Below are 13,719 nucleotides of genomic sequence, written 5' to 3'. Positions count from 1 at the left end.
CAGAGTTTTCAGATGCTGTGGAGGATAGAAATGATTCACCTAAGCAGCTGTTACTGCTTTGGTCTTTTCTTATACTTTATTCACCTTTCAGAAATCACACCATGTTATGTCAGAGATTTTTTTGCGTGTTTGTTTTTGCTTTGTGAGGGATGATTTGCCATGCTAGAAACCCCATTGTACAAACGGTATGGTGGGAAAGCAACAGTATTATTCATAGACTATACAAAGGGAATGCACACTTATCTGCCTCAGAGAGATTTTTATCAAAGGCAAAAACAACACTACGTCAGATAAATTTTCCAAAACATCAACAACGATACTCATCCCAGAAACAGATTTTAAAGCAATGCAAGGCAGAGCCAATAATACTTGGTCAATATTTATGATTTATTTACTTATAATCAAAGAGGGACATTTTAATGTGTTTCTAGAGAAAGCTATATCATATGAACCCTATATAGTTTTCTCCTTTACTTTCATATTTGATAAAACATTTAAAACATAAATGGAAAGGGCAAATACCTTTCACAGAACTGAGCAGCAGCAGAATTTTGCCTCTAAGAGATCAGTTTTCCTATCACTATTTTACTGAATAATTACCCAAAAGATGAGAGATCGACTGAAATGCAAAAAGTACAGCTACACATAACATAGCAATAAAAGTTAGTTTTGTGTGTCCCCCCACCTTCGTTCCTCCCCTCCCTCCCCGCTTTTTTGTGTCTTCCAGGCATCCAGGGAACGTTTTCTAAATCTTTCTTCTGTGCACTCTGGCCCTTATCACGCTGATGGAAGGCTAGATGCAGCTCCCTCTTCAGCCCATCAGCAGTTCTTCTTATGTCTGCCGAGAGGGTTATCACTACAGTGTTATGTGATATTCTATCCACAACAGAGGCTGAGCAAACTGCTTCCAGTGCACTCTCTGTTTAGAAGGAAGGCCTGCTAAAGACTGGGCCATATTTTCATATACTATCAATTGATTCCTACACAGAAGTAGTTGCATCTAAATTTACAGCTTAATTTTTTATGCCAGCACATTCTGCAGTATAGCCTGATTTAGTGCCACGTGATACAGCTCACACTTGCCAGCTGGGTCTAATCAGTATACTAATTCCGTTTACAGCTTAAGCCTATATTTTGAAGGGGGGAAGGGCATTAGACAATCTGTTGTGACCTACTCAGAAAGACTAGCTTTGGTAGTGCTAAGGGAGTCTACACTAGAACAGAAGCTGCAGAATGAGAGTGAGGCCACTGTATGCTTTCCTTCCAGTTTTTGCCTGCAAAAGCATCAGGACTAAGCCTGATGCTCAGATCCAACCTCTTTGTTTCCTGTTTAAGCTTTTCCCAATATTGTCCCTCACATGTCCACAGCTTCCCCTAAAGGGCTAGGTACAGACAGTCAAAAAGCCCAAGGCTGGATCAATTCAGTCTTTGCAGGTTAGTCTAAGCTGCACAGATTAAATTGAAATATAAGTGAACAGACATTTACCTTTGTTTCAGGAAATGCAGCCACATGCCTGCAGTGGCTCAGGCCAGAAGCGGGGGGGGTACTAGAGCATGGCTCTCTGGCTGTGTGTTCACTTCCTCATCCTGCTGCCCCCGAGGTCTCTGGGATTTTCAGTCCAGAATTACAGCAGCAGGACTCTGCAGGGTTGCTCATCACTTCCTCTTCGTGCTTCCAGGTGCCTCTGGGATTTACAGTCCACAGTTGCAGACAGCAGTAAGTTTGAGTGGGGGAAGGGGTGTTTAACCCCTCCCCCCCCGGTCTCAGAACCCAGCCAGGGTTTGCCTGGCAGGGGCAGTCCTCCCTATAGACTGGGCTGCATCCCCAGCAAGGCTGTCCCCTACCCAGTTGTCAGCCAGCCCTCACTGCTCCAGATAGGGAGCAGAGGGGTGGGACCAGCCCTGTTCTCTAGAACAGTCAGCATAGCCCAGCTCAGGGGACTGTGATTTAACTTGAACAAGGAAGGGGTCTGGGACAGAAGTTTCATAAACCAGTTTGACCAAGATCAGTTAAGTCTGATACTACATTCAACAAGTTTTATCTTAAACAGGTTTCAGCCATTTTAAAACTGGTTTATATGCAGTGAGGTTCTGTTCTGTTACAGGTTTAAACCAGTTTCTGATCACTTAAACTGGTTTATGTAGAACTTCTGTCCCTAGCCAAAGAGAAAAACTTCTTGGACACAACTCAATAACAGAAGTTAATTATGGGCTTTAGGAAATTTCTTTCAAACGATGTTTATTCTTAACGTTATTTCTTAGTTTTTTATTTGAGTGTAGAGTTAACCACTAGTAATTTAACAAATTTAGCTTTTTTATGTGTTTATGGATCAGAACAATATTTCTTCCAATTTTCTACCCTATAAATAGATTTCAGACAGAGGCTGTGCTACTTCTGATTGGTCAGATATATCAGATAGCTTGATTCTTGTTTCTTTTCCTTGATTGAAATAGCACACAGGCGATAGTAATATGGTTTCTTCTGTATGTGAATTTATCATTTATTTTCTGAGAAAGCATTGCATATTTTGTTTCCACAAGCTTTTGTGCCAGTAAAACTTAATTGTTCACTGAAAACAAAGACAAACAAGGCATGAGCAAGGCCAAACAATATTATTCAAAAATTTACATAAATGTTTACAGAACATTATTTCCATTATTGAGTGTGATGGAAAACAAGAGAGTCTGGTCTGAAGAAAAATCAATAGGGGAAAAGTAAAGATAAAATGGGAAGGAATATGAAAATGGTAACTAATATAAATTAAGCCCTTTAAAAACACTGAAGAATTACTTTGTTGTTGGTTAGAAAAGGAGAGCTACGCGTATACCCTGAAAAAACTACCCTGTTAGGAAAGAAAACATCATCCTAAGGGGAAATTACAATCAGTAACATAGAATTTGGCTCACAGAAAAACTGTGAGATCTTTACTCATGTTATACATTGTGGAGGGGGAAAAAAACCTTTCTAAATGTCTTGCTTATTAAGCTAGTCATGCATTTCACTGTAGGTTGTAAAGCAGTACAACATGCACAAGGGGCTCATAAGCATATTTTAGTGTTAGGGAATATCATTTATACCATTTTTATATTGTCAATATTGCCCCTAGAGAATGAGATTAAGCTTCAAACTACTGTAAATCTACAGTTTTGCTCACCTTTGTATAATTTCATTTTTTAATAGAATGAAGTCTACATAAATGAATATTTGATTAAGGGATAAACCTAATAAAAGAATACATTTACTGCACACAGATTTATTCAAATCTTGACTATATAATATAGTAAAATGCTATAAAATGGGTATGTAGTTTGCAGTCCACTACAGAGGATATAGTGAATATTGCTCATCAGTATGAATTTGACCATATTTCATTGTGTTTTCTCTACTACCTGCATCAAAGACACTTTTAACTCCTTGTATGTGGGGGTTATATGGCATTATTGAATGCCAGAGACTGAATTTTAATGGTACAACCAGTGACACACAGTTATGATGTTTGGAGTTAAATTCCAAGCTCTCTTAAACCCATGAGTATTTAACTACTTTCTATCTATGTATTGATAATACAACTACAAAGATAGCTATGCTATTCTAGGCCTCCAGTTTTACATTAACCTTCACGAGTATTTTACGTTCACTAACTAGGCTTCAACATGGAAGTTAAAGGAATACCACCTCTGAATTTATGAGGTATTGTCTTGTAATATAAATTCCACAGACCTACGCATGACAGCACCGAAACAGAAGGTGGCATATTTGCTAACAGATGAGAACAGGAGTTCTCAACCTTGTTATGGACCATGGGGTAGTAGTTTGCCAAAGTTCGAGACTCCTCTCCTGCCCCCTCCCACACACACATCTAGTAGAATGAGCAAAAATGGGAAATCAGACTGTCTTGAATTCTACTCCTACCTTTGGCTCTGTTTGTCTTGTGAAACCTCACCAGTGCTGCATCATTTTGCCTCAGGACATTCCTATGAAGCAAACTAAATGTCACTGCCCCATTGAACAGAGAAAATTAACACTTGGAAAAATTACATGACAAAGTTTAAACAGAAAGCCTGTTTCAAGACCAGAATTGAAGTCATTCTACTAGACATGAACCTCAGGCATAACTTGCCTTTACAATGCTGACCCTCAGTTTTTAAATAATGTTACATTTATCACAGATAAAATCAAGAAATATATAACATTTAGTATGTCTACAGAACTGAGCCTCACCTAAAGTACTTTAGGTAAATCATTTTAAGTCAGGTAAGTGACATCACCCTCGACACTGAGCAGCAGCTGGTACCATTAAATATCACTGGACTTCACTATTTTCCATTGGAGATGTCCTGAAAAAGCAGATTTTTGTATTGTGAAGAGTGCTATCCTGTGTAAAGTTGTTTAGTCTTCAGTAGTGCCTTTTATCTTGGGTTCCTTCACTAAAGGTAATGTTCAAGTGCTGTTGTAGCCATTCGTTAAGGTGAAATATAGCACTGTGCAGAGGACCAAAGGAAGCTCTTTGTCCACATGCAAAAACAATAATGTAAGTCCCAGAGTGGGCCTTAACCGATGTCTAGATCTTTTGTTTACGTTGACTAATGACCTGAAGTGAGCTTATACCTATATAGAAAGCCACATTTTCCTTCCCTTCCATATGTATAAGTAAAAGTGGGGAACTGCCTGAAATGTTCAGAACCAAATGTTTTGGACCACCATTTTTTTCCCAAAGCTTTTTCAAAAGTTGAAAATAACTGTCAAAGATATTCTTTCTTTCTCTCTCTTTCTTAATAGTAAGAGCCCCTTTTTTGAGTATTTTCATATCCATTAGTTATCCCCAAAGTAACATGTTTGACAAGGTAACTTGTACACTGTGTTTGCTAAAAATAAATTCTTAACCCCCTTTTCTCCCCATATATAAATGCAAACTGACTTATGCAGCCACTGTGAATGTGCTCTTTCTCTCACAATATGTACAGCTTAAATCAGATATACAGAAGTATTTAGATGCCCAATGATATTTTAAAAACTAAGGTAAGCACTAATTCCCATTGGCCTTCACTGGAGTGATCAAGGCCCCTGCCAAATGTTAAAATAATGTCCCGATGCAATCTGATCCTTGATACTATATATGAATGGCAGGATACACAATTGTTGGAGTCAAGGACTCTTGTCTTTATTTTAACAAGAACTGTGTAGCCCAATTGCGGTTAGCAAGCTTCCTGCCCAGAGGAGCATAACTCTCCTCCATACGCATTAGCCCAGCTGAGCACAGGCATGTCTGGCTGGTTGAATGTCTGGCCCTGGAGCTCCCTCGGGAGCTGTGGAGGAAGGCACACTCCGATGCCAGACTGGAGGAAGTCTCATGGCTCATTGCAACCTAACAGGGTGTATGCTTTGCCCTGCAGTTCCCTCAGGAGCACTGGGGCAAAGCAAGCAGTACTCCGTCAGGGGACCCAGGGCTTACCAAACCTGGTACCCTGGCTCAGTTAATTGGCTTCCTGCTCCAAGCACAGGGAAAATCACTGCAGGGCTTCATTGCTGATGGGCTCCTGGCTCTATGCCAGGAAGTGCAGTCCCATGCAGGGCTGCACCACGTAGCTGTCAACCAAACCCTGCCATGCAGCCAATATTGAGTCACCTGGAGGGGTTACTCCACCACAAGTTCAATTTAAGGCATGATGGAAACTGATCACCAAAATGTTTCAACTGTTTCACTGAACAATTTTGTAGCTAGTTTCTCATTTTGTTATACCATTAATTCCCTGAATGTGTGGCAGGGTTACTATTTATGGTGCAATTAACAGGTTACTCATATTCTAAGTGCAATTTCTTGTGGGGGTTGTACTCACTTAGGCACTTTTGTAAATCCCATTGGCACTTAATACTTTTGTATATCTGGCTTTTGGCTTTAGATCCACAAAGCTACTTGTTTCTGATGGAAGTTAAATCCATAAATACTTTCAAGTTCTGGGCCCTGGTGCCTAATAAAGAAGTTACCTGAATACAGGTTCTAGAGCTGTTGTCACTGAATCACATAAAAAAAACCCTACAGTAATTAGCAGTTAAGACTTTTGGATTGCGATGCGAGGGCTTTTTGAAGGAGTTTCTATGATTGTCAAGGGAAATTGGACCAATCAATATATGATATTAGTTAGCCCATACAAATACCTTTTAGTAAGGATGAACAATAGTAAAATGGGATAAATAATCTCCATTCTTTGGTTAGAGGAGTTACTGGGCATCTGTTTAAAAACAAAAAAACTCCACAAGATTTGCATTTCTACTTCCATACTCCCAAAGCTTAACATTTGCCTGTATAAATCTTAAGATAATAAATTTACTCAGTCAGAGAGCCCCAAATGTCATTTTTGTCACTCCTTTTGAGGTTCCCAGGCTCCCAAACATTCCTCTAGAGATGCTTTGTCCCTGGCTCTTCCTGATCTTTATTCTTGTTTATATCCAAAATACATATTAAATCATCTCTGTTTGGAGAGTATGAGCCCTCTTTAAAAACATGAAACATTCAATTACTAATTAGCTGTTTCCTGTTGCTAATGAAGTGAGCATGTCGAATTTGGATTAAAATTCAGCTACTGCTCTCTTCTGTTTATGGTTCCAGATGTTTTTGTTTTATCTAGGAGGTTACTTTGACAGCTACTCCTAAATGATAAATCACTCATATTATAGCTGAAATGCATTTTGAAATTGAAATGTGGCAAACTTTGAGATTGCTCCAAGGATCAGTGTCAGTTAGTAGGTCAATACTGGTTCTTTCCTTATGAGTATTCAGTATTGGCATATGTAAAACAGTAATGGGATAGATGTCAACATTATACAAAATGCTGCTTAAGATTATCATTTTGCTACCATCTTCAAAATCAGTACTAGTGGGTTTAACTGTATGAAATCTTAATTCATTGTAGAGTGAACAGAAATATGGATTCATATTAGCTTTGGCTTTTTATGAACATCCTAAAAGGTTTTTTTTTCCTTTGGCTTAAAGTTGATTATATGAAAGGACTTCACATTTGTATCTGATTATATTTTTATTAAATATATAAGTAATCTCCTATTTGTCTCCTTAAATTAAAAAAAAAAATTAAAAGAGGAGTTTTTTTCAGGTTAAAAGAGCATTTTTTCTAAAGAGTAGAGATACTGATTAACTATTGTTACCATGTTGATTTAAAAATGTTTATTTAAAAACCCCACAAAAAATTAAATGTATTGTTCTGCAAGTGGTTTCAGGTATGTTATAACTATATTTTGCACAAGTCAGCTGCACTTATTTCTATATTACTCTGAATACTCCATGCAGTACATCATGACCTATGTTCTGAAACAAAATGTTTTTAAATAGGTCATGGAGAGAAGAATTAATGGGAAACTAGATCTTTAAAAAATTATTCAGAAGGAGAATGTAGCTCTTCTATTCTTTCTGAACTGCAGCACTATGCATATTTGAGTCTCACTACAAGCACCTCCAGGTGCTAGTGTGGCAGATTTCAGTGGAGTTATAAAACCATAAAACTAGTGTAATGCTGAGATGAAAATCTAGACCACAGTTTAAGACGCTAAGAAGGGGTTAGTCATACAGGAATTGGAGGGGAGAAGAGGACTATTGTTTTGTTCTTTTTTAAATATGCAGAACCAATGCTTTCCCTGACAAACACTCCTTGCAATGTACTACAGCTCTATGGAATATAACTCAATGCAAGATTTTGCCTATAGGTTGAACATCTAAGTTTAGGGTTAAAAATACTGTCCGTTTAGTTTAATAGTTGACCTTGAATGCTAAAAATTAGAGATGATTAATCTAGTTTGGGGGGATTTATTATATGGTTCTCAGATGCCGATAGCCACCCCAAAAACAAGTCAGGAGGGAGAATGACCCTTGAACCAGGGAGGTGGTTGAACAGAAAAGTTCAAAAATATGAGGCAGCTAATAAGGTTCTCTAGATTGCAGTATATGGAGCTGAGCAGTGAGTGTACATATGTAAAGGGGTATTGTTGGATCATGGATGAAGTTGTAGAAGATAAATTCTACAACTGAAGAAAAGGCTGGAAAGGTTAACAGAAGTCAAACTCACTACCAGATGAGTCAAGGTGATACACAGCAGTAATCATTTTAGATATTTAATGTTGCATTTGTTTATTCATAATTATATTCCTGAGATCCTTTTAGCATGAAAGATTGTTAAGACACTAAACTAATTTCTGACATAAATGAGATTTTAATTTTCTAGTTCCTTACAAGTATCTGATTGCCTCTTTTTCAGAGATAAGACACTCACTTGCCCTGTGGTATATCCGTATGTCTGTATTGCCTCCATTGTGATCCCAAGACCACCACTTGGAACCAAGCTCCACCCACACCCTCCCACTCCATGTGCAACACATACCAAAAAAGGTTTTGCCGTCACCATTAGAGCAGTGCTAGTTGTGCCCTGCATCAAGCTTAGAGGCACACCTGGGACAGAAAGCCGAAGAGGGGCCCTGGGCATGTGCCAAAAATGTCATTACACTACATTTTTCAGCATGCAAGCAGAGGTTTACTTCTCAGTAAGTTTTGGGATCAGCTGTGGAGGTAGTATAGATATACCGCAGGTCAGTTGCAAATCAGATAATTTAACAGATAATTAACCAGATAATTCAACCACCCCTCCACTCCCCCCAAAAACTCCAAACCAACCCTAAGAGGTTCAATTGTAAAATATATAGATCATTTTGTAATTAACTTCTTTTTTTTTTTCCCCAGAAAACAGAACATACATCAAACCTACTATTATGTACTGAAGGAAACTCCTATTGTTGAAAAATGTATAATGATCACTATCTGAAGACTATATAGTTCATGAAAAATGTCCCTACCAACCTTTGATGCCTTCAGTGCTGTATGAAGAAAAGGATTTGTAGCATGAAACTTGAAGGACAATTTCAAGCAATTTACTGTTGCTGCATCGAAAACTGCCGTATTGTCATTAAGAAATATTGAGACTTTTTACAAGCTTACCATACCAAACCAAGCCTGTTGCAACAGATCATTTTTAGGTCCCAGAAGATAGAAAGAAGTTTTAGTATTTTTAAGCACATACAGGAATTATTCCCCAAAAAAGAACTAATTTTTTTTAAGGAGGTAGCGATTACTGTATAGCAATGGCACAACAATTTTAAGCCACAAAGGTCCTCACTGGCTGTACATCATACAAGTCCAGTTTATCACTGAAACTGTCCAACATGGAGCTGTTTCAATTGTGTTTATAAATTAAGCTTTGTTTACTAAGCTGATACTCCATATATATTACGTTTTGAAGAGAAATGTGTGTACATTTTTTAAAACAATGATGTAAAAATTGTCCTTTCATTAGATGACCAATTAAAGAGTGTGAGCTAAACCCTAATAGCTGATGTAATATGAGGATTATAATTGATGCTTTTTTATGCTCAGTTCAGCTTGGCTTTTGGTCTTTTAAGATGAAAAAATGAATATGCAGTAGTGTTAGAAAATGAAAACTTTTAAGTATGGTTTCTCTGTTGTACCATATTAAGTTAAAGTACACATTCTTTGTTAAAATGTTCTTGCTAAGAATACAGTATTAAAAACTTTTTGTTTGACTTTGGAAATCTTTTAGATTTTTTTGGATATGGATACTCACAGTTACTAGGTTAATGAAAAATGATATTTTATACTATTAAATATTTTTTAAAAATTAATAACGGGGGGCACACAAAATTCTCACTCACACACAGAATTTTCCCCACAAACCTGGAAAATTGCTAAAGTCATTTCTCTATATAAACAGGTAATTAAGCAATGCATTGATCACGTGGAATGAATCAGTTGATTGTTCAGTTTCCACTCTTTAAGTCTAGATGTATTATTTTGTTGTTAGAGAAACACGAACTTTAGAAGACTTTAAAAAGTGATGAGATAAATATTAGGCATGGCTTCTTGATTATGCTGTGCACTGTCAGAGGTCTCACGTTCCCTTCCTAGTCTGGTCTTTGCTTCCCCATATTGAAAGCACTGTGGAGCCAGGATTCTGCTCAGCCCTTTGCTCGTAAGAGAAATTATCTTGCTGTTAGTACTTTAACAGAAAACCCTTGCGCTGTTTTTGAAAGAGTGTTGATGGATGTTCAATGGGATTCCGTTGAAGACATTGGCCTCACTTCTCAGCTAGTAGGAAGCAGAAAAGCTTCATAGTTTCTGTGGAATCTAATGTAACTAATCTGATTTTTGCCAGTTGAGTATTTGGGTTTATGGCTCTAATTCACGACTGGTATGGCAGATCCAGTTCCACCAAGTTAACACTAGTGATGAATTTGGTCACTAACCAAAAGAAAGGAAGATACTTGCTTTCACAGGTCCTTGTTAAAGACTGCTATCATGAGCAATCTCTTATTATAGACATCAAAAATTGTCATTACCCACAGAACATGGAAGGAAAAGACCCCCAAAAAGTAAATAAAAGTTTTGTTTCACAATCACCAGGAACAGAGAGTAAAATAAAAACAAAATAGACAGCAATTGAAATTTCTCACACAGCCTGGCTGATTAAAGAGCAAACACGTTGCCTTACATAAATTCAATGGCGTTACTCTTTTAGTCTCTTTTTCTCGAACACCCCCACCACTCCTAATACATGCTGGCTTCTAACGTGGAGGAAGTACGAAGGATATGACCCAAACAGAGGGAGCCTTGAAGAAAGAGGAGGTTCTTTCTCCTTAGTACATACATGATGATATAATTTCCAACATGGGTTCAAAATACAAAGAGGAGATTTCCTAATAGAATAAGTCAGTGGTGCTGCATGTGAGGACTAAATATACATATATACAAATATACATATAACATGTTAAAATTAACTAGTTAAAAGCACATAAAAGTGAAATTAAAGTCTCTTCAGTTGACTTTAAATATAGATATTTTATTAAAGTAACATTTGTTCTTTGTATCCAAAGATGATCCGAGGGCTTTCAGAGGTGCTAACTCTATGAAAAGGAGCAGCCGCTTGGGTACCCTGACATTTCATTACACTTCAGTGCAGGATCTGAAACACCTTGTGGATAACTCTTGGCAAATGTTGGCTTTTTATTAGCAATCACTGTATTGATTCTCATGTACCCTTATATGCCTAGTAATTACGTGGTTCTCTCAATGTGCCTGTTAATAATGGTGACAAATTTAAATGGGCAATGTTAATGTTTCAGCTGTATGTTCTAGAAATATAAGTGTTTGAACGCAGTTGTTTATTTTCTCTAGGATATTTTTTCTCTAATACAATGCTTGGGTAATAGACATTTGCTGATTTTGAAAATGCACCTTCATATGCAGAAAAAAATTACGGGACTTTTTGAAAAGTTACAATTTGGTTTTAACAAGAATTAATTCAAGGAAGCCTAATAGCTTGTGCCTATGTTGTTATGCAGGCAACTGAAACGGATAAGCACAATAGTGCTGTCTGGCTTTCTATCTTTGAATATTTTCCTTTTTACAGTATTGCTTAGTTTTTTTTTCTCAGTGCTGACGCACAACAAAGTTGGAGCATTTTAATTCCAACATCTGTAAGAAACATCTTTCTATATGATTAAAAAAGCAAAAGTACATTAAACTACATCAGAAGCAGGGTACATGAAGTTGGACTAACCACTCTACCCATAATAAAAAATAATCGTGCCTGTGACTTAAGCGCTGCAACATATGAACTCTAACTCTATACCTGGTTATTGAGAATTGACGCTACACATGATTCAGAAAATAATTATCCCAGTATTTATGCCATACTACTGAAATAGATACTATCCATATGTGAGAGTCTATAGAATTCTAAAAAATATGCTCATCTAGGATCAAATTGCTATGCCAGAATCAAATTCAGATTCATTCCTAAAATTGTGCAGCCTAAAATGCCTTTCAGGCCTAATTTGTTTAGGACTACGATCCAGACTCTTGTTTCTGGAAAAAAATGAAAGAGTTTAAAAACTGTTGAATGTTATAGTGAGTTACTATTAATTAGAACAGTTTGAATATATTTTAAACCATCCAGGAAATACTTAGCTACCATTGATACAAGTAACACTTAAAATAATAATTTTTTTAAAAGACCAGAAGAAAACAAAGGAAAACTATTTACTAGTAGTTGGGTTTGATATAGTCCCCTCTTTCTTCTGCAACAGAAATAGTTGGGGAAGTTGATTAATAGGACAAGCAGTATCCAAAATAAAGAGGCCTAATGTCCTGCTTGCTTTGATTTTAGTACAAATGGAGGCCATCAAATTGCATGCAAACTGTGGAATCAGAGTCCATAGTCCTCACAAACAGCAATGCCTCTGGAGGGCTGATTCTGCTTCTTATCCTCCAAGACAGGAAAAGAACTGAGGAATTTCAGAGATAAAAGGCAAGACTTGTAAGTAAACTCCCAGGAAAAGGGACCGGCTTTTGAGTGGCACCTTCATTACAGAATGAAGTAGTAATGGGTTTGCGAACTGGCATATGATTACCTGAGGTAGCTGTTAAAATAACTGAATTGAAACCCTTTTTGGAAAGTTATAAAGCATCTTGATTTTTTACTAACAAACAGAAACCTCTTCAAATGACCTATGTAATAAGTATGCTCTGCTTAGAAATAGAAAGCAATAGGACTAAGCCAATGTTATCACAGTGGGCATTTATACATGTACATTTTTGTGCCAGGATGCAATGGAGATCCGGTGCATTGGAGCAGACTCGATTAATCGGAGCTGATGTGCACTGCGCTGCATCACATGCAGTTGTACAAGTGGCAAAATTCATGTCAGCATGCAAAAAATGGCAGTGGTACACTTTTGAACTAAAACACTTCCATGTGTTTTACTTCAAAAGTGCTCTGCCACCATTTTCTCAGTGCTGATGCACATTTCACTGCGTATACAACTGCATGCACCACAGCACCGGGTGCTTTTAGAAGTGCCTGGCGCTGTGGTGCAAACATGCATATAAATGCCCAGTGTTCCTGCTACTGCTGAGGAAATCTGCAATTCCTGAAGAGAAATCCTTCTCATGGAAGCATCTCTACCGAATTTCCCTGTTCCCATTTTAGAAGGGAAGTTTGACCCAGGAGATTACAGGAGTCTAAACATGGTTCGCCTGTAGGTACATGACTTTCAAGAACCCTGGATGGCAAGAACAACACGAACTGAGCAGTATCAGCACTACCTTTCTGAATTTCCTTCTCATCCTCAGGACAAGGCAGCAGAAGGAAAATAATATCTCCATTCCCACTGAGCATGTGTTCACAAAGGTAAATGTTCCATGGGAGGATCAGGTCTAAAATAGGGTTCTAATATCTCTGCTTTCTGGTATCTCCCCTGCTAAGGGTTCCCCCAGTTGGATCCCAAAGAGGTAGATGGTACCAAATAATTTGTATCATGCTCCTATTCTCACATTCCAATGTTCAGTGTAATGCTCAAAACCATCTATAATGATCTTCTAACCGGCCACCAGATTTACCCTTCTGGTTCAGGCATAAATGTCCAAGTGACTTTAATTGTTGACACAAATGGTTACAGGTAAATGTAAAAAGGTAAAAACTTCTACCCTGAGCTATTACTGTCTTTAATTCATGAGTATAAAAATATGTGCCAGCTTAGAAATCCCTTCCCAAATGAAATTATGTGCGGAACTGCAAAAACCTTCAGTGAGGAGTGCTCAGAAGCCCATGATCCCCTATAATAAAGGTGTCTGCCAACGTAGT

The 13,719-nt window shown here is 37.6% G+C and overlaps 1 protein-coding gene across 3 annotated transcripts in view; it reads left to right on the top strand.

Moving 5' to 3' along the window:
• The window catches only part of DACH2 (dachshund family transcription factor 2), a 642,364-nt gene extending 632,758 nt beyond the window's left edge, over positions 1-9,606 (top strand). For all 3 annotated transcript variants that reach the window (XM_019521377.1, XM_019521376.1, XM_019521374.1), the window contains one exon: positions 8,745-9,606. In XM_019521377.1, the coding sequence (XP_019376922.1) occupies positions 8,745-8,782 (38 nt within the window). In that variant the 3' untranslated portion in view covers positions 8,783-9,606. The remainder of the gene's footprint in view (positions 1-8,744) is intronic.
• Positions 9,607-13,719: the final 4,113 nt, after the last annotated feature.

This window comes from Gavialis gangeticus, unplaced genomic scaffold (genome assembly GCF_001723915.1).
Source record: "Gavialis gangeticus isolate Ggan-Ray unplaced genomic scaffold, GavGan_comp1, whole genome shotgun sequence".
NCBI classification, from domain to species: Eukaryota; Metazoa; Chordata; order Crocodylia; family Gavialidae; genus Gavialis; species Gavialis gangeticus.
Note: the sequence above shows the minus strand (reverse complement) of the source record. Positions and strands in the feature narration are given on the sequence as shown.